At 44.7% G+C, this 21,283-nt stretch overlaps 1 protein-coding gene across 4 annotated transcripts in view; it reads left to right on the forward strand.

Annotated features, from left to right (window-relative positions):
- The window catches only part of plekhh1 (pleckstrin homology domain containing, family H (with MyTH4 domain) member 1), a 99,223-nt gene that overhangs the window by 65,326 nt on the left and 12,614 nt on the right, over positions 1-21,283 (forward strand). For 2 of the 4 annotated variants that reach the window (XM_027275177.1, XM_027275180.1), the window contains 9 exons: positions 3,471-3,921; positions 7,835-8,033; positions 15,519-15,581; positions 17,205-17,354; positions 17,439-17,522; positions 17,744-17,825; positions 18,630-18,812; positions 19,081-19,844; positions 19,945-20,023. In XM_027275177.1, the coding sequence (XP_027130978.1) occupies positions 7,875-8,033; positions 15,519-15,581; positions 17,205-17,354; positions 17,439-17,522; positions 17,744-17,825; positions 18,630-18,812; positions 19,081-19,844; positions 19,945-20,023 (1,564 nt within the window). In that variant the 5' untranslated portion in view covers positions 3,471-3,921; positions 7,835-7,874. The remainder of the gene's footprint in view (positions 1-3,470; positions 3,922-7,834; positions 8,034-15,518; positions 15,582-17,204; positions 17,355-17,438; positions 17,523-17,743; positions 17,826-18,629; positions 18,813-19,080; positions 19,845-19,944; positions 20,024-21,283) is intronic. The other 2 variants (XM_027275178.1, XM_027275179.1) reach the window with 1 other exon arrangement.

Raw genomic sequence — 21,283 nt, forward strand, 5'->3', positions numbered from 1 at the left:
GACTTCAAATGGAAATGATCCACTCCATCACCTGAGATACTACTGACAGTACAAAGACTGGACATCACCCACATGTTTCTGATGTAGTCCTGCCTCTTCCGCTTCCCGGCTAAAAATCAGCTGACCTCAGTGCTCAAACAAGATATCTATAAAGGCACCTACCTGTCAATCAAAAGCGTCCATGCTGTTAATTCTGCAGAACTTTAAGCCTTAAAGGTCCAGTGTGTTGGATGTAGTGCCACCAACAGTGAAGTTGCAGGTTGCAGCCAACTCTCCCTCTCCCCTCCAAGCTTGTAGGAAAAATTCAAGCTGTGAAATTCACGTTAAAAGCAACAGGTCATATCTAGAATCTAGAAATTAGCTACAGAGACCAAAACTGTTTTTTGTACCAGGCTGTAAACATGTTTATTTCTGCTGTGAAACATGGGGACTTATGGAGACTGACTCACTTCTGGAGCCAGGCTCAAGTGGACGTTTGAGGAACTGCAGTTTTTGACTTCAGGTTACTGCTCAGTCACAGCATATCTACGAGGCCTGAAGAGATAAACGTGACAGTATTCAGACAGGAAACAGACAAATATTAAAGAAAGTACCAGAGTAATCATCTTGTGACGACGTGTTGGGGTCAAACCAAAGATGTTGTGACCTGAAATGTTGGTGAACTAGAACTACAACTAGAGCAAGTAGGTCAAAGTTGAACCAAGAAGTTGGTCTGTAAACCTCGAGGGACGTTCACATGGAGAAGTTTGACCTTTAGTTCTCTCTCTGCTGTAAAGTTGTGACATTTGAACATGGAGACTTATGGAGACTGACTCACTTCTGGAGCCAGCCTCAAGTGGACGTTTGAGGAACTGCAGTTTTTGGCATTTCCACACTGACTTCACTTCACAGACACGGAGGTTGCCGCTCGGTTGCGAGAGAACAACAATGTTTCAGTCTGTCTTTTGATACTTGACATCTTCCCGTCTGTGGCACTCAGTGGTTGTAAATCTTTAAAAATACTTTAATACTTAATGAACTGTCGATTATGTGCATTTATTTTAGGCTATTTTCAACCACGGATCTGATGTGCTAACATGTATTTACAGCAGCAGGACAGCGTACAAGGGATCGACTCAAAATTAACCACGTTCATCGTTCATGAACGCAACTTTATCACTCACTGATAACGCTGCAATGTCATCCAGCACTTCGTTTCAGCTCTGCCTTCCGTATATACAACGGGTCAGCTGGGTCTCTGCTCAGTGACCCGGTCACAGTCCGGGTCATCACACGGCTCTGGAGGTGAAATCGCTGTAAGAAAACACGTTAATCTGCAAACACTTGGTGAAACTGGCCTTAAGCTCCCTCTCTACTGTCCTGCCTCCGTCTGGCAGCCGTGCCAGAGAATTGGCATGTAAACCATGTAGGCCTGACACCAGTTGTTTTGACTGAGAGCACTGAGGCACTGACTCATTGTGCAACACAAGGCCCTGCTGTAAACTCACCGCTCCTGCCTCCACGACAGACGTTTTCCAAAGAAAGGTGCGAATAATCCGAATATTTTGATACACACATCAGAGGGGGGGTTTCCCTGCATTACGTGTTCCTGAGAAAAATCCACACTCACTGGGAGTCAGTCTGGCACTTCAGATTTAAAGCAGAGACATCCATGAGCCGTATCAGTGCGGTAAATGGACAAACAACACTCCCAATCACCACTTAAATTCTCACTTGAAAGTAAACAGTGGAAGAAAGTTACATATTGTCAGGGCAGGTTATAATAAAGGTTGTAAGTGATATGTAAATATGGTTTGACCCAGAGTCAGCAGTGTATATATTTCTACATTTAAGGTCTGGTGTTTGTGGTATCGACTCAAATATCTCAACAGCTTTTGGACGAACTGTCACGAACATTTAACTTTTAACTTTTATGTCCGCGTCGGGGTGAATTCTCATAACTTCGGTGAACACGAAACCTTTAATGTCGGCCCACCATCAGGTCAAAGGCCTGGAGGAACACGTCTCTCTTCATGCATGCACTCTGTATTTGTGCAATACTTCTTCAGTGAGTGTATGCAGCCGTCAGGGTGTGTCGCACCGCCGCTGCATGCTTATTACATTAACACGCAAACCAAAAAAAAAAAAAAAAAATCATGCCATGGTTCCATTTCGGGCTATATTATAATTAGATTTTAAGCACGCTCTTGTACTTCTGCTGTATGACTTGAGTGCCCGACGCTATGCGAACGTATGAGCTGGAAACTAATGTGAATTATTTATTTAGGTGTGACAAATTCAAATGCTCAGACAGACGTAAAATGTTCCAGATGTGAGATGTGCGAAGACTACACGGAGGAAACTGATCCACAGGTCTGCCTTTCTGATTAAGCCCCATTTGTTTCTAAGCTACGCCGCTGATTAAAGCAGCTCGACTGTGAACTGTTTCTAACATTTGAGGGGAATCCTTGTGAGGTTTGAAGAATGAAGGCCGAGACCTGAGAGCACTTGTACTTTTGTTGGTGTGGTCTCAAACCTTCCCAAATGATCCACTCACAGTTCTTTTTACTGCCCAGATAATGATTCATTGCAGTTGCAAAGCTGCACACGGTGGTTTAACAACTTTTGATTCCAGTAAAGCCCGGCCTGCAACCCTTGCCAACAAACAAACAAACTGTAATTAGGCTACTTAAAACCTAAAAGTTGGACTTCTCAATGCTCCCTCATGGTGGTCTTTAAATTCTTGATTTCTAATTAGGGGTAATAAACAGACTACTTGAACGACCCCCTCCATTTAAAAATATATCTTTTACTTCTTGTTATTCCACTGATACTTCAAGGCAGGAGACGTTTCTCTGTGTACAAGTTTTGTGGTTTACAACTCACACATATTAGATGTAGAAACGTCAGATCGACTTGAGACTGAAACTGTTCACAACTTCACAGCAGAAATAAACATGTTTACAGCTTCTTTCTGTATCCTGGCTGACATAATTCAAACGCTGTCAGTGATTTTAACATGGGGACTTATGGAGACTGACTCAGTCCTGGAGCCAAACTTCAAGTGGACGTTTGAGGAACTGCACAGGCCGACTTTAAAATGTTACTGTGAGTCTGGAGGGCTACGGAAGCCCAAAGCCGTCATACATTCATACATTTTATTTATGATAAGGAGTTAATTTAATTAGTTTTGTGTTATTTACGTCACAAAATGATAGTGTGGCATATTAAATCAATGCAGGAAACATCATTCAGAGGAACAGGACATTCATTTGACATCTCGAGAAAATTTAACATTTGTTATTTGGACATAACGACATAAATAACTTGAGATCTTTAGAAAACAAATGAAATGTACTCGTCGTTACGAGAAAGCTCTTAACATATTCACATTTATGCATTGTATACACTTAATAATGTGCATTACTCTGCGTTTTGATGCTTGTCTGAGTAAATAAATCTAAAAATAAAGTGTCTGAGCTCCTGTTTAGGTCAACAGTTGGTTTCTTGAACTCACAGAAAGTTTCACAGGACTCTGTGTTTACATCCTGAAAGAAGAAAAAACCCAAGCCAGCCTTAATGCAATATCCTGAGCGGCTCCTGCACATGAGAGGGGGGCCTGGCTCCTGCAGAAACCTGATCCGGCACTGGGCCCTTTAAAGGAATATGGGATGAGTCTGTTGAATGGAGCTCAGAGTGAAAAGTCTGCAGCTCCGACGGGAGAAACGCACACAAGCCACGGACGGACCGGAGCGACGGGAAGACATGAAACGTTAACGCAGCGAGAAATGAATGAGGAATGAGAGCGCACGGAAAGTCGACGGGCTGGAGGAGAAGTTATGAGCTGAATTAACGACGAATTAACCCGGAGGAAGGTGTCCGAGAGCGGGGAAAGCCGACTGAGAGGAGAGGAGAGGCGGAGAGAGACAACAGAGTCACAAGGTAAAGACGCCGTGCAGCAAAGCGGTTTATCTCTCAAACACTGGGTTTAATGCAGGTTATCAATGAAGCGACACAGGCTGAGTGTTTTCACAGATAGTCTGCAGGCTGCTTCAACTTTATTTCTCGCTGACTCACCCGGTTTTTAAGGTCGCTACTATTCTACTGAGCTGTGCGCGCCTGGCACACCTGTTCCCTGTGGCCTTTTTTGGACAAAATTTGGGCCACTGCTCGACCTTGGAGTGGCTCCTAAAATGTTTATTAAAGCCATGTTGAATCTATAACAAAGTCTCTTAGTTGCATTTGCATGATTTATGCGTATTTACGTCGCCACACATGCCAAAAAAATGTAAGTTCTTCACATGGTTTTGCGCATCTGGAGATGTCTTGATGATCCATTTCATAGCTCCTGAGTTGGTTAAAGGTTGTCTCTGCCTTTATCCATGCCTTGCAGTGTTGAAGGCGTTTAAGTGTGTGTGTGTGTGTGCAGGACAGAAGAAGCTGCAGAGGTTGATGTTTACACCTCAGTACAGAAGAATGTCAGGGCCTGTATTTAAGGCAGACACTGATAATGAGTGTGGTCAGTTTGCAGAGGCCTGTCATTAACCTGAGCTGGGAGAGAGACAGAGTTGCAGGTTTACATGTTGGCAAAAAAGAAGGAGGGAAGGAGGGAAGGAGGGAGGGTGGGAAAGGTGCTGCAGGAGGAGAGGGAAGGATGGAAAGTGAGAGGTGTTGGAGGAGGAGGAGGAGGAGGAGGAGTGAGATAGATAAGATGATAGATGATAGGAGGATGAACATGGTTTTAAAAAGTAGGCTGAAGACTTGCACGGGGCCTCTGTGGTGCTTTAAATGTCTAATCTGAGTGATGGTTTGGTTAAAATTGCCTCCTGAATCTGAATTATTACAAGATAACAATAAAAACTGGGGCAAACGCTGTTATTTATAAAGTTTTTCTCCTTCTGCACCAACCAGCATAAAACTCTCTGGATGGGATCAAAGGTTAAGAAATGTGTAGCCGCGTTGTTGGAGCTTTTTTTATTTATTTATAAGACTCTGCGTCCCAGCTGTAGCCGTAAAAAAAAAAACGGGACCAAAAATAGTGAGGCACTACTTTAAACGAAAGTGTGAAGCCCTGCTTGACCGGATGGGAGTCGAGCGAGGTCCTTTTTGTTAAACATTACGAGGCCACAGAGGAGACGATAAGGCAATATTTAACACACCCGTACTTGACTCCTCGTGCTCCTCAGATCATTTGTCTTTGTCTGCTTCCTGTGCACACACACAGATCTGCCACGCTGACACGAATCTGCAGCGACTGACCCAGATTTTACACACATGCTCGTGTTTGATGGGAATATATATATATATATGTTTATATATTTTTTATTTGAAGTGGGTTCAGATGCCAAAATGTGGAGAAGCCAAGTTGGACCTCAGCAGAGACAACAACAGCGGGGATTTGAAATGTCTGGTGGGGATGATATCACTGAACCACCTAATCACTTACATCACCGCAGCTGCATGCTCAGCAGTGTGTCAGCGTGTGTGTGTGTGTGTGTGTGTGTGTCTGTTTCCAATCTGTTTCTGCGTGCATCTCCATCTGCGTCCGTAAAGCGAGCGCCACGAGAGTTACGACCGGTCGGGGAGTGTTTGAATATGCGGGTGATTGAGGAGGTTCTGACTTCTTGTGCATCCTCTGAAGAGCAGCAACACACACCCTCAACAACAAACCTTTTGTGAAGGAGACACCACACATGTAGTCCCATCCAAAGGCTTAAAAAAAACTCTCCTCGGATCTCCTGGATATCAAATCTCGCTCAGTCTGAGGAGCACTGCAGTGAAACTGTCAGCGTAGTCAGTGGAAAGCAGTTGTAGGCGATGGCAGCCGTAGAAATGATCCTGCTGGGATCGTTGTGGTGGCGTTTCCATTCAGTCGTCTTCCCCCAGTGTTTGCTCTGGCCTGAGCTGCCGCCACTGCTGCTGCGTGCAAGTTCTCGTAGCTACATGGGAGTAGAGAAGCTCACTTCAGTGTCTGTCCTGCAGCCAGGAGGGGACTCACCGTCCTGGGCTTCAGATTCCCTCTACATCCAACCCACCCAACCAACAAACCAACCGCCCGCTCTGGGTGGCCCACGTGTTACCAAACATGCAGCTTGTCTTTGTTGTCTCCACCTTCCACGTGAATGTTTCCATCACTGGTAGAAGAAGACGTATATAACCGCTCCATCCCACGACGGAGGGTTATGATGACTCCATCTTAAATCTTAGCTGTAGCAGAACTACATCACTCCCACGCACTGACCTCATTCATGACAGGCTGCTGTTACAGGTCTTGATTTTCTCCTCATGCACAACAATGCAGCGAGCAGATGTGGCCTTTTCTAACCTCTGGTTGCCCTCCTACCTCATCCTGCTCGTGAGAAACTTTTTTCACTTTGGGTTCCTGCCACTGCTTGGCACGAAACGTAACAACCACCACCACCCACCCCCACACCTTCATGTCCAACAAGCACGGAGTGCTAAAGGAATTGTTCCGGGGGTGAATTAGCATGGCGGCGCTGAGAGTGTTTAACCATCAAATGGCTTGTTTGCACCCAGCTGTTAGCTCCAGGCGGAGGAGGCGGAGGAGGAGGAGGAGGACGGCCTCGTCTGTCCTGGCTTGCCCCAGCAGAGTTCATTGAAGCAGTGTGATTTTCCCCTCTTTACCAAAGTGCCGTCCTTGTTTACTTGACCCTCATACCCTTCAGAGAGACAGAGAGAGAGAGGGAGACGTAGCTGGACCTCGACTGTCCGGCCTGGGTACAGCGGTCGGCTGGCAAAACCTCCACATGCATGACTTCTGTAATTTGTTTGCTGGGCCCTGTATTTATGAGCATGCTAATTGCAGGGAGGGCCATGGTGCAGTTATAGTCGCTGGACTTTGAACGTCTGCTGTTCTGCTGACGGTGTCTGGCTGCACTCTGAGTCTGTCTGCCTTCTCCTGTTTGCAAACTTCCATTTTTTCACTTCACGATAGTCAAACTGTAGCTCGTCATCGCCGAGCTTGTGCGAGTTACAACCCCCCAAAAAAAATGATTGTCACGGCTTTTTTTTGATTGAGGTCTCGCAGCACGGCTTTAACCTTTTGTGAATGAGAGAAAAATATCCACTAGTCAGGTAAAAATAACCTCAGCGCCCCACTTTCCCACATTCAGCACTCGGCTCATTCATCCTCACACATTCTTTCCTCCTTTTTCTTTTTGCCGAGGCGAGCTGACGGCCCCCCCCATCCCTCTCCAACCGTGATGGGACTGTCATGCAGAAAGACACTATTGTGCTGCACGGGATCCCGTTTCAGTCTTGCCTTGTAATTAAGAAGGGATTGCATGGCGAGGGAGTTGTGGGTGGAGGAGGGGAGAGAGAGAGAGAGAGAGACCAGGGGATTGGGTTAGTAGGTAATTTGGCTAAAAAGCAGAGCGCTGACCTGCTTTGTGGCTGGCAGGCCTGGGAGCCGACAACGCATGAACCCAACTCCCCCACCGACACACAGCCTCCCTGCTGGGGTTTTGTTCAGTGTGTGTGGGCATGTGGAGAGACCGTGGACGAAAAGGAAAGAACGGTTCCGGCTGTGGCCGTCTGTCTGTTACGTGTATTTATGTATGTTTCTTTGTGGCTCTGCGTCACAGAGAAACGCACAGAAAGTGAGAGGAAGCTCTCGTTAAACTCGGACTCATCATTACTGTTTGCTTTACTCACATTTCCTCAGTGAATCATGGGAAGTGCGGTCAGCAAATGAGGCATTTGTAGAGGTTAAGTCACTCTTCTCTTCCTCTTGTGGAGTAAATGAAAACAGAAGCTGAACTTGTTGAGTTATTTGACAAGAAAGAGATTCAAGTTAACTGAGTCAACTTGTTTTTTGTTTTTTTTCGTCTTCCAGTTCAGTCTGAGTCCAGAGGCAAGAACTCTGAATCCTCGCCATGGCCGACGTGCTGGAGAGCAGTGGCGGCGGTGGTGGTGGATCGGGAGCCGTCAGAGTGGCCAGCGTGGATTGGCAAAAGCGCTGCATCGCTCTGGAGATGCAGCTGCTGAGGTTCCGGCTCCAGGCGGGGAAAATCCGAGAGCTGCTGGCAGAGAAGGTGAGCGACAACATCATGAGTTTTTATGATAAGAGGGTTTTTTTTAGTCTCCCGGAGGCGGAGACTTAAAAAAACTTGGACTGGTTACAACACAAGACTAAATGGAGTTTAGTTCTGTGTCTGTACGTGTCGACTAGCTGCTGCTTGAAGTTATATTTCAAACATCAGGTAGTTTGCCTTCATTCTACCAACTCTAAACTATTTCCCCATGTGTGTATATGAATAAAAAATGATAAAGGATTGGCAGTTAAAGATCCAGTGTGTAACATTTATGATTTATGACATTTATGATGATTTATTTATGATGTTTTCATTAGTGTATAACAAGCAGCAATGCAGAAGTGCCCAAAAACTGCAGTTCCTCAAACGTCCACTTGAGGCTGGCTCCAGAAGTGAGTCAGTCTCCATAAGTCCCCATGTTCACAGCAGAAATAAACATGTTTACAGCCTGGTACAAAAAACAGTTTTGGTCTCTGTAGCTAATTTCCCCGTTCATGACAACTGTACTGAGGGTGAATTTATATACAACTCACCTTTTCAGGTTATATTAAGGGTTAAAGTTATGCAGGATTAAGAGCGTGGATGCTTTGATTGACAGGTAGGGGCTGTTACAGATGGCTTGTTTGAGCAACAAGGCGTCATTTGGCCTGACCTTTAATATATGTTAAGTTATTTTTGGTGGATTTATGAATATCTGAAGCAGCCCAGTCCTGATGAGACTAGTTTATAACTTACTTGAGCGGCCCAGATGTCATTTTCCTCTGAAACTACCTCCAGCTGCTCGTAGAGGAAGAAAACATTCCCGTGTAGTTTGTCCGGAGTGTATTGAGTCTTGAGTTTTTATGCTTTAAACTGATCAGTAAATTCAAAGCTTTCTCTGTGTCGCCACAGCAACAAAACTAAAAACCCAAATAAACCTCAAGTGCCAAAAAAAAGAAAAAGGGAAGGGTGTGTGTCGGGGCTTATCGTAAAACATTTAAATGAATGGGTTGGAGGTTCAGAAGGACAGGCGGATGATGACAGATGAGAGATTTCACCTGCTTTGTTCAGCTTTAAACTACAGCACGCGTCACGTGTTTGAACTGATGATGTGGCTCGGCTCCCGATCTGGCATAAATAACCTAAAAAACGAACTGAATCTTCGGTTGTTTAAACTTGTCGTGCTGCTTTCATCTTCAAAGATATTCTGACCAAACGCTGTGCAGATCTCACTGCTGCTCCTTCTTCTGGCATGAGGAGAGAATTAAAGCATGTCAGAGATACAGGTGTGGATGATTGTATGTTTATGTGTGTGCGTAAAGACAGATGATTCGGTAAACATTCGGTCCACTCACTCTGTGTCATCGTAGGTTGGCTACAGTCTGCAGCCAAGATGAATATTTAACATTTAACTCATCACTTCTGGTGCTTCCCCCTCAAAGTTTGGGAAATAACCGCCAGCCGCCGGCCAAATGCTTGTAAAGTTGTGGCTGTTGTAAAGCCCGACTACCAGACACTTTTGGAAAGTAATGAACTGTCATCAGGAGACTGAGCTCTCTGCTCTGAAGATTTGTTGGTAAAAGAGTGGAAGTGTTTGGATTAGAGGACGGAGGAGTGAGCGTAGTAACAGATCAGCTTCAGAGGTTTTTCTTTTAGCGGCTCGGAGCTCGGAGCTGTCACGGCCGTGCACTCTCTGTATCGTCTCTAATTTTTGGGGAGCGAGAGTCCGTGAAGCAGGATGTTTACAGTCCAAACATGACCCGGTGTCTGATAAGAGCAGGGCGACTCCCTGCTGTGTCCTCTGTCAGGTTAGACCTCCAACTCGACTGTGAGATGTAACACACACACACACACACACATAGTGACATTTATATCAGTGAGGAAAGGTTCATGCAAGACATTGAGCCTGAAGGAATCATTTACTAGTTAGCAACCTAAAAGTTAATGATTTATTATTATATTTTTCTTCGTCAACAATCCCATAAAAAGACTAAAAACCAACATTGAACTGATCTTACAAACAAATATCATCTGCATAGCCTGATATAGTTTATTATTTTGTGCTTTAGACCTCTGTAGGTCCACAAAAACTCATCAATGGGCCACACTGTTGTTCAGCAATTCAAATGTTGTAGTTGTATGATGTTGCAGACAGAAACATGCGTGGATGACGCTCACACAGCTTTACAGGTCGCTGTAAGTGAATTTAACAAACAAGTTTAATCAAAAGATTTCCTTCGCAGCTCTGAAATCAGCATATATCTTTGATTTTTGTCCAGAATATGAACTTACTACTACTACAAACTACTGATGACTGGAAATGACACAGGATGGATACAGCACTCATTTACGGGCGAATAAAGATGGGGAATTTAGTTTTTTTTTAGTCCTCAACACTATTTCTCCTGTTTGAGTAACATTTAGTGAAAAAATTGAAAGATTTAAGTCTTCAGTTGGACGCTTGGGGCCACAGATTGAAGTCGGCATGCACTGAGAATAGTCTTTGTTTCGTTTTGGTTGGTTTTCATCAAGCGTCAACCTCCGTGACTGTGAAGCGAAGCCTCATGTTTGAGCAACCAGGAGTTATCTTGTCTAAGGTTCCCCGACGATCCATGTCTTTGCCAATTTTTAGATCAGCTGTCAAGCGGAAGCGGCAGGACTACAAACATGACCTGTGGGTGACGTCACGGATACGCTGTCCATTCTTTATACTGTCAGTGATTTTACTGTCTTTGCGTTCTTTCTCTCTCACACATAAAAACACAAGTTAATATTACTTCTTTTTGGCCATGCTGCAAAGAAAATCTCTTTTTTGTTGTTGTTGTTGTTGTTGTTGTTGTTAAATCTTTCACATATAGTCCATGCATACACACTCTGACTCACATGCAAACACACAGCACTGAGCGGGTTTTAAGTGGAGGCCCGCGCTTCTTGCTGAGTGTGTTTTTCTGAGTTTTTCTGAGGTGGGGGGTGGTTAGCGGTGCTGAGTGACTACCATTCCGTCATGTTATTGCTGTTTGGAAAGTCTGCTTCACGCTCCTCATCTCCTCTCTTGCCAAGTTAGGAGTGTTTTACGCATTGACCCACTTTGGTATGGAAAAACATGAAAAAAAAAGTTGTCTATGACATGGCATTTATCCCCCCAGAGGTTGACTGGAAGTACTTGAGAAGAGAGACAAGATGCCCCATTTGCCTTGTGAGGAGTGTAACAGGACGAGTACTCCATTTAAGAGCTTTCTTTCTCTTTTTTTTTAGTTTTTACTGTGGATTAGGAAAGTGCAACCGACAGCTGTCAGCTGGTGGCCCGTAAAAACAGAAACTTCTCCACACAGAAAGAAGTGCAGGACACTGTAAAGTGACGAGAAGATCTATTCTGGTGCTCTGGATTTGAATAGCTGACGGCTTTTACATTTGTTGACACCACAAATTTGAGTTTTCTGATGTCAGAGTGTGCAACAAGTTCGAACCTCAGCCTTTCTGTGTGGAGTCTGCATGTTGTCCCCCGTGTCTGCGTGGGTTCTCTCCGGGTTCTTCGGCTTCCTCCCACATTTCAAAGACATGCACATCATCTGACACCTTGTCCTGGGTGTACCCTGCCTCTCCCCCCAAGGCTCCAGCCCCATCGTGACCTTGATAAGGACAAGCGCTGACAGGAAATGGACGGATGGTTTCAAAGTTTGGTTTAGAGCTTGTTCGAAATGGCCACACTGGAAGCCAGATGTTGTCATGTTGTCAGTGACATAAATACTGTGGTGTGAGCTTGAGAGGGAAGTTCAAACCCTGGCTCTGTTCTCACAGATCATGGTGTGAAATGAGTGTGAATGTCGAATTATCGTTTAAATTCACAGGAATGCTCAGACACTCAATCCAACGTTGGGAAGCCGCGGGAGCATGAACATCTAAACCAGATTTCACAGCAATCTATCCACACTACAAATATGAACTCGTGGTGGTGTAAGAGGAAAAATCAAGGGAATCAACAAAGTTAGTGGGACCAGAAAACACAGACACAGTTCATCAATCACGATAATGATTTCATTGATAAATCCACACGTGCAAAATCCAATAAATAATGAATCAAACATGTTTACAACAACTAAACATTAAGGAAATATATCCAGTGGAGTTCCAGAAGTATTTAGCAGAAGAGAGGAATTTGTAAATTGGGTGGCATTCGCCGTTCTTCAAGGTTTCCTTTCTTTACTGGGATAATCTAATTCTGGACAAATTAGATTAATCTCTTCCATGAGCTTCACGTGGCTCGAGGAGCAAAACGCCGTTACTACACTCGGAGTGGTGGTATCAGTCAGCGAGAGAGACGACTGCAGAGAGGTCGCTCGGTTCACATTTTGTGTGTATAAACATTTATTTTCATGAGAGGATTTGTTTGGATCAGCTCTTTCTAATAGTTCAGCTGCCTTAGTCTGTTTTCCATGTTCAGGACAGTTAGCTTTTGGAGACGGCGTTTAACCCTGTGAGGGATGAAACGGAGGTTTTATATCTTCGTGTGTTAGTCGTATTTCTGCTTCCCTCTTCTGTCCACTCTCCCTCCTCTCTTTTGTAACATTTAATGACCGAGCTGAGGTCATCACTGACCATCAGCTGTGCTCAAGGGTTAATGATTAAAGTCGAGAGCCAATACTGAGTTCTCTTCTACCTTCTCTACTAATGTCCTCTGCAATCTGTGCAACCAGGAGGAGACAAAGTCCAACTTCACCAGCAGATATTCAGATCCTGATCCACATGAACGGAGTAAAATAGTCCTATAATCTGTAGGATCAGATCTCCAGTCTCTGTCAGTTAGTCTCTGGCAGTAACAGTAAACAGATATTTAGCTGTGACAGATCTGTTAGCTGACAGATGATCTGGTGTTTGTGGCCTTATCTCCACCTCCCTCCCTAAGGCAGAAGGAGACGATGCTCTGCTTCCCTACGAGAGTTTTCTGCAAACCCCAATGCAGGAAAAACAACATTAGACAAATCTTTAACTTATATTTATACTTTTAAAGGATGAATTTGACTCTTAGTGGCTAAATTATTTCCTAAAACAGCTTGGCAGTGCAGTTTTTAGCTTGGGGACTACTTTTAGGCTTGGATTTTGTGCTTTTTCTGATTTGTTGACGGTAAGAGAAACACAGATTTCTCCTTAAAGTCTGGTGATCTATGCAGCTCAAGCTGCTTAACACAAAGCCTCACGAAACATGACTCCCACCTCATCCATTTTCAGCCTTCTCAGCAGCAGAAGTTAGTGTGTTGCACTCCGGCCTGACAGTTGCTGGATTGCAGAAATAGTTGTCTCATGCCTGCTCAGCGACTCAGGCCTCGACAGTTGGACTCTGCTGTAACTAAACAGACGGAGATTAACTGACAGCGCTACCTTTACACTGTCTGTGGACACATCTGATAACCTTTAAGGTTAAAGAAGACGGTTTGATACCATCGGGTCACCCAATGAGAGGCGGCCCTGTGGTCATTAAGTGGAAATACCTTAATTTGAAAAGTTTGTTTTAGATATTAGAATATAATATATATCGACACCTTGAGTTAACCTGAACACGCCGTGTTTTGACTGTGAGTCGATGGAAACTTAAGAACATTTAAGTCATAACAGACAGTTTGCTGAAAGAAATAGATAAACAGGTAGCAAACTATATTTTTTATTGGATAAAGTAACGTGACGTGTGAAAGAGTTAACTAAAAGTAATGGATGTCAATGGTTTAAAGAGCTAAAAGTAATGGATGAAAGCAGTTGGCTAAGTAATGGATGCAAATGGCTGAAACATGTAAGCCAATAGATAAATGGTTGAAACAGTTGGCTAAAAGTAATGGATGCCAATGGTTTAAAGAGCTAAAACAGTGAGATAAAAGTATGGAATATGGTAAAAGTAAAGAATATACACAATTTGTCTATGAGTAATGGATAAAAATGGTTAGCTAAAGATAATTGTTAAACAGCTTAAAGTAATGGATGTCAATGGTTTAAAGAGTTAAAAGTAATGGATGAAAGCAGTTGGCTAAGTAATGGATACAAATGGCTGAAACATTTAGCTGAATGTAAGTCAATAGATAAATGGTTGAGATAAATAAATAATAGATAAAGAGTTGGTTAAAAAATAATGGATGTAAATGGCTAAAACAGTTAAAGAGTTAAAATAGTGAGATAAAAGTATGGGATATGGTGAAATGGCTAAAAGTAAAGAGCACACAAATGAACTGAAACTAATGGTAATTATTAAACTGTGAAGACGACCAAAAGTAATGGATTATCTGGTGAAATGGCTAAAAATAACTGAAAGTAAATGGTTGAAACTTCTATAACAACTAATGCCTGTTGTTACTTTTTGATTAGCCTCCAGTTAGGCTGCTGTGTCACGCTTCAGTCCCATGACTCGAGGTCCGACCGCCACCACCTCCTGACATCTAACTTATCTTTAAACTGGATGTGGCAGCTTTTTAATTTGCCTGGTGGCTTCTTCTTCTGATGACCACATCTCACATCCGTTCCACATTGTGTCCTCTGAGGTGCTTTACATTTAAAGTGTTTGCTTGCTTCTCCTGTTTTAGTTATTTTGAAGTGCTATTTGCTCTTTGGCTCAAGCTTTGGTGAAGCCTTTTGACTCACGGTGACCTTGAGGTGAAGAGTCACCCGACCACTAACCATCAACATGCGTTGTGGCTTTAGCGAGTGTTAATCTGGCTGCGAGGAAGCGTCCGAATGGTGTGAGTGGTGGATTCTGGGAATCGGGGAGGCATTTACGGCGGTGACGAGAAGAGGCAAAGGGAAGGGAAACAAAGATGACGCGAGGAATTCAAATGCATCTCTCAGGCAGGGTGAATCCATTAGTATGTTTGTTCTCCTTTCACCTGGGTCACTGAACTCAAAAGGAAGAGACGGGCGGGTGGGGGAGTGTTGCTGAGAGAGAGGGCACTTGCAGATGTGTGCATACTTGCAGGATGGTCAGTGTTTGCCTTTGAAAGCATGAGTATGCATGCTTGCACAAAAGGTGACGCAAGCTTGTGCACACAGACGGTGGCATTCTTCTATCACGCTGTTGTTTGACCAGTGGTAGAAGTGATGTCCAGCCTCCTCTCAGGGCCTCTCAGTGCGTCTGTGCCCTTCTGCTTCAAGCCAAACGGTGATTTATTCGATTTTACAGCAGGTTATCCTCCGTGTCTCACCGACTTGGCTGATTCGTGCAGAACTTTTATTGTTGCATTGCTGATTAGGAATGTTTTTCCAACACACTTGTTCTGTTAAAGCCTCCCACAACATTAATCTTTTAAACGTCTTCCCTTTGGCACTGGTGATTATGAAGCATTAAGTGTGTTTGTAGGTGTGTGTGTGTGTGTGTGTGTGTGTAGGCTTGGTGGTCTCTTTGTCTAATAGGATCTTTTGTGGCAGGGTTACGTCTTGCCAGAACCTGTCGTTCCGGACTGCTGTAGGTGTTTTTCTTTCTGTAAATTAAATCTAACTTGAGGATTGACTCTTTTTGTTTTTTTATTCCAGATGCAGGAGTTGGAGCAGAGGGTGATGGAGGCTGACCAGCGGGCTGAGAGTGCAGAGAAACAGGTAGAACGACTCTTCTCCTCCGCCTGACCACAGATTGTTAAATATAAGAGGACGATATGATTTTTTTAAATTAAAGAACACGATGCTGCAGCATCATAAAGAAGTCCAACAGGGCGAGCAACACAAGCAGACATATGATCAAACAGGTTTTAAACAAAGCCCAACTGTAAAATTATTCCCACACTATCTCTTGTTACAGACCAACTTCCTCTCTGCTCTCTGATCATGCTTTTATTATTGTTTATAACCAGGAATAGTGATTTAAAAAGCAGAAAACACCCTAAAGATTCACTTACATAAGACAGGATAGACATAGATCGGGGAAATTCAGTTGTCACAGCCGCTCTTATACGCAAGGTGGATAAGAAATAGAAGAAAGCCGAGTGTGGAACAGCAGGGATGAGAGTCAGCACCTCCAAGTCCGACGCCATGGTTCTCTGCCAGAAAATGGTTGAAGTGAGCGAGTTGCTGCCCCAAACAAAGTAGTTTAAGTATCTCAGGATCTTGTTCATCATGAGTGATGGAAAAAATGGAGCAGCAGTTTGGTGTGGACGCTGTAGCGGACTGGTGGGGGAAGATGGTCTTTATTTTCCAGCCCATCTACGTTCCAACCCTCACCTCTGGTCGAGAGCTTTTGGTAGTGACCGAAAGAATTAGATCGCGGATACAAGTGGCTCGAAAATGAGGGTTGATGAAGGTGTTTCAGATACCTCCAACTGGGAGGAGACCCTGGATTAGACCCAGAACCTGCTGGAGGAACTACATAGGCCATCTAGCCTGGGAACATCTTGGGATCAACCAGCTGGAATGTGTTGCTGGGTAGAGGGATGCTGCCACCCCGACCTGACCCTGGAAGAAAATGGATGGACGGATAGAAGAAAGTCATGAAGTCATGCTGGTGTTTGTTGGTGGGAGCAGCAGTCTGAGTTTACAAGGATTATGACGATTATGTGCAACATTCACAAGGCCTGCATTGTCCTTTTCATTAGCAATTGAATTTAACTGTATATTCTGTATTCAAAGACCGCTTCCTCACTTCATCCTGTGCTTCCAGTTGTTTCTAAGTATATCTTTCTCTGCGATGTTCAGTCTGTTGAGTCCAGCTGCTAAGAAAGGTTGTGATTTGTGGTTGAAAGCTCTGGAAGAGCTTGTAAGTTTTTCTTTTTTTTTCTTTTAGTTGTCAGGATCAAGAACTGTATGAACTTTTATGCTCAACACTGAGAAGAAATCCTAAAATTGGGATCCATAATGTCGCTCAGTCTGTTTTTTTTTTTAACTTGTAACCACTATGTAGGAGTCAAGCTTTGATGGGACTTAACAAAAGGAGAGTGTGGTTTGAGGATAAGAAACCTCATACGGAACATGACACATACTGTCTCTGTTTAATCTCTTCTTGCTGTCATTACTGGCTGCTCCAGGTGTTTTCTGTAGGTGGTAATTTAACGTTCTTTAAAAACAAGAAATACCTAACGGCTTAGAAAGCTTCTTCTCGTCACAACTGGGTTTTTTTTCTTCCTTCTCTTGGCTTTTTCTGGTGCCCATCAAAACTAAACAAACCATGCAAATTTGTGCCGTCTCTCTTGGCCACGTTTGTCCGCTCACTGCTCTAATTATGCATTTCAGATCCATGTCATGGAAGAAAAGCTGAAGTCCGCAAACATCCAACCCAGCGAATCGGACAGCTCGTTGTACAGAAAGTATCAAGACCTGACCAGTCAGGTTCAAGAAAAAGACGCCGTGATAAAGAGATTAGAGACGCAGCTGGAAAAACAGGTATGATAAAGGATAGAAATGTCCATTTATGTTCATAAAATGTAGCTTGATATAACTCACAAACCCTGTTTTCTCTGACTACAGATCTTAGTCAGAGCCCAGGAGGCAAAAGTTATTGAGGAGAAGGCTGCCAAGATTAAAGACTGGGTCACCTTTAAGCTCAGAGAGGTAAGCTCACACATGTATAGATACACCCCCGACTGGGAGAGCCCTCACCGTGCAGAGAGACATTATCTGCACCTGTTTGTACAGTTTGATCTTCAAACGGAGCATTTATGAGGCAGAAAAATCAAATTACAACATCAGCTTTGACCATCATGAGTGTGTATGGCTGCTAAACGCTGTTGTTTAATATATATATATATGTGTGTATGTGTGCTTTGTTGCAGATGGAGCAAGAGAACCAGCAGCTGAAAATGGCCAACCTGAAGCAGACGGAGCAGATAATGTTGCTGCAGGACAAACTACAAGGTGAATACTGCTGCAACTGTGCTATAAACTGTACCGTGCAAAATAAATTTACAGCTGACTACATCAAAATATGTGGTAATGGTAGCTAACAATAACAGATCGCACTCTTTGGCTGCTGTATAATTTAGTGTGATCATCAACCACGCGGCCGCCAGTCAATGTTTCAGACTTCACCAGAAATGCCACAGTTCGGGTTCAGAAGCGTCCCAGAAGCGGGTCGTCTGTTCAGCCACGTCAATGTGCAACAGAGCAGCTCGAGCTGACAGGAAGTCAGACGCAGAAACGACATAGAGAATCTAATTGATTTTTCAAAATAAAACACCACAACTGCTGGTCGTAAACGCCAAAACAACAGGGAAACAATTTAACTATATATTTACACATTTAGAAGCACATAAACAAAGAAATCTGAGCAAGTTTACAAAGTGGTCGGCAAAATGCTTCTGAAACACTCGGGGTGAGGTTTGAAGTCACATGGAGAACGGACCAGAATAATGTCGCGGTAGGATTTTGGCGTAAGGAAACCCAATGAGTAAATTTAGACTTAGTTCTAGACGTAGTTATTCATGATAGTTATCTCACTAGCCAGCTTACACTACAAATTTAAAACTGCACATTTAAACGTTGAAGGGTATAAATCATTTTTTAAAACAGATGTCGTACTGTCATTCGTTGGATAACATTGTTTTCTTAGCAGTAGTACAGTTGAAAGGTCGTGTAGACAAGCTAAAGTGTTTGTTAGAATATATTCCCAGAGCTGCGGTGGGGCAGAGTTGAGTTACTCGTGTTGTCTTTGCTCTCCAGCTCTCTTAGAGAAACCTGCATCCTCTGGATCGCCTGCCACCTCCCCTGTAATGGATACCCACCTGGTGCCCAGCAGTCCGCTGTTTCCTCCCAGCTGCCCTGGCACGCCACCTGCCCAAGATGACAGCTGGAGACAGACGGGTCCCCGCGGAGCCGCCTCTAATATCAAGAGCCTGCCAACAGGTGTGCTGCCCTTAATTTATATAATCTTAGGATGTCTAGCAGGAAGCTTTTCTGGCTGATCTCACGGCTGGGACAGAACTGTTCACCTACTGTAGGATTTAAAGCGTCTCTTCAAAGGCGTGTCGGGGATTGCAGCAAAAACATTTTCTAAATGCGTCAAAGACTTCCCATGAACATAAACTGCTCCTTCAGCCTCTCACTCTAGTTCATCCCGATCGTCCTCGTTGGTGTGTAGGCTCTCTAAAATGTTCTCATTCTCCCTCCTCAGATGTGAAAAGGACTCCTGAACAGTCCTGTAAAGGGTTTTGTCTCGGAGACCTTGCAACCCACGACGCTCTTTCTCAGGGTTGGATCAGGGAGGGTCCCAGCAGCCCTGTTTCCATCACTGGACAAGAGCTCCCGGTGGGCTCAGACGGTCTGGCAGGCTGCTCTGACAGAGATAACTCCTCCGATGAGCTCAACAGCAAGTTCCGCTCTCAGTGCCTTCACTCGTCCTCTTCCTCTTCGTCTTCATCCTCAGCCTACGAGATGGCCCACGGGCCGAGCTCTCCAGAGTCGACCATCAGACTAACACCCAAAAGCCCCCTTCTGTCCCGCTCCCCCTCCACCAACAACCCGTTCCCTAATCCTCCGGTTCACCAGTCGGGCACCAGCATGACGTTACCCAAAGTACGGACTCCGCTCACCCCGAGAGACAGCATCCAGCTGGTCAAGAAGCATTACAGCCAGCCGCAGCCCAGCCTGGACAGACTTCACCACCTCAACGTCAACATAGACATCATGACCCCGTCCTCCACTTCCTCCACCCTCAAGAGCACAGGCACCGCCACCATGCCCTTCTCGCAGGTCGTGGAAGAAACGGACATCGACGACGGGCTTTCTGACAGCATGGACGGGGTGGTGGAGGGGTCCGAATCAGAGGAGCTCTCCCGGGATGGAGTCTCCTTTGTGGGGCTCGCTGAAGAACTAGAGCGGCTGGATCCGGAGGTTCTGAAGCCCCCGACGCCTCCTTTACACCGCTTCCCCTCATGGGTATGAGAGACCAGTATTATCTGTTAAACTGCTGCGTGATGATTTAAGACTAAGAGCTCTGAATCTAAATGAATATTCCCGACTTTGTTGATCTCTGCAGGAGAGTCGCATCTACGCCGTGGCCAAGTCAGGAATGAGAGTGTCAGAGGCCAGTCCTGGAGCCCGAGGCCCCGGACGAGGTGAGTCAGTCCCCTGCAGCCAGAAACAAGAAACTAGAAGCCGTCCACTAAATCTTTTTAACATCCACTGTGTGTGTGTGTGCTCGTCTGTCTGCATGTGTGTCATGAGCCTGGGTGGTGTAGGAGATGAGTCAGTACTGTGAAGTGACATGTCAATCAGCTGGTGCTAAAGTTGCAGTGGAGGTGTGTGTGTGGTTGGTTTGGATCTGTCATTGCCACCTTTGATGTCACTTCCTCTGGCCTGAGGCTTCACACACCTGCACAGGTGTGGCCTCCTCTTCTTCTTCTTCTTCTTCTTCAGGAGGCCGTACATCTTTTCTTTTTTTTTTTAAAGAGGTGAAGAAGAGCAAAGCAGGGTGGAGGTTTAGAGGAGCTTTTTAATCAGCTGCGATGAAAGGACGCGGTCTGGGTGTAATTACTGCTCTACTTTCTGTCCCGACATCATCTATTTTGTCAGGATGCAGACAGCCCTCTGACTGCTGAATATCCTGACTGCCAGGTACGTGGAGCTCACTGCCAAGTGGCTGTTGTGGATTAAGTCATAGCTTGCTCAGCTTATTCAGCTTCCTCTCATGTTTGTGCCTCAAGGTGCATCTGTTGCTGATCTCTGAAAATGAAAACCATGGACCATTTTTGTTTTAGGTCAAGACTTCTTTTTTACTTTTTTTGGTACTTGAGAAGAATGAAGTCCTTTTTCCCCTTTGTAAGTGTGCAGACTTACAAAGGAGTCAAGAAATGTAGGAGTCATGATTGGTGACCGACTAACCTTTTCTGATCTGCCTCGGTTGCCCGGTCGTGCCGCTTTGCACTTTGCAACCTAGTTGGTACTCAACTCCTGATGCAGGCTGTGGTCATCTCGCGACTCAATTACTGTAACGGCCTCCCAGCCTGCACAGTGAAACTTCTCCAGATGATCCAGAACGTGGCGGCTCGCCTCGTCTTCAATCAACCCAAAAGGGTGACTACACGTCAACTGGATATCTGTAGCAGCCCACATTAAATTCAGATCTCTAATGCTGACTATGAAGTAGTCTCCGGCTCTTACACCCGTACGCTCAGGACAATCCGAACTTTTCTTGTCTGTTGTTTCCCCGTTGGTGGAACGTCCAGTTCCTACCAGATCGGGGCGTCCCTCTCTACCTTTAAAAACCTCCTGAAGACCTCCAGCTCTTCAGCGAGGACCTCCTGTCCAACACTACCAACAACTGGACATGATAAATCTATCCCAAATACTGTATATTTGTGCGTGTCCATAAAAAT

Source organism: Larimichthys crocea, chromosome XXIV, assembly GCF_000972845.2.
Source record: "Larimichthys crocea isolate SSNF chromosome XXIV, L_crocea_2.0, whole genome shotgun sequence".
Classification (NCBI taxonomy): Eukaryota; Metazoa; Chordata; class Actinopteri; family Sciaenidae; genus Larimichthys; species Larimichthys crocea.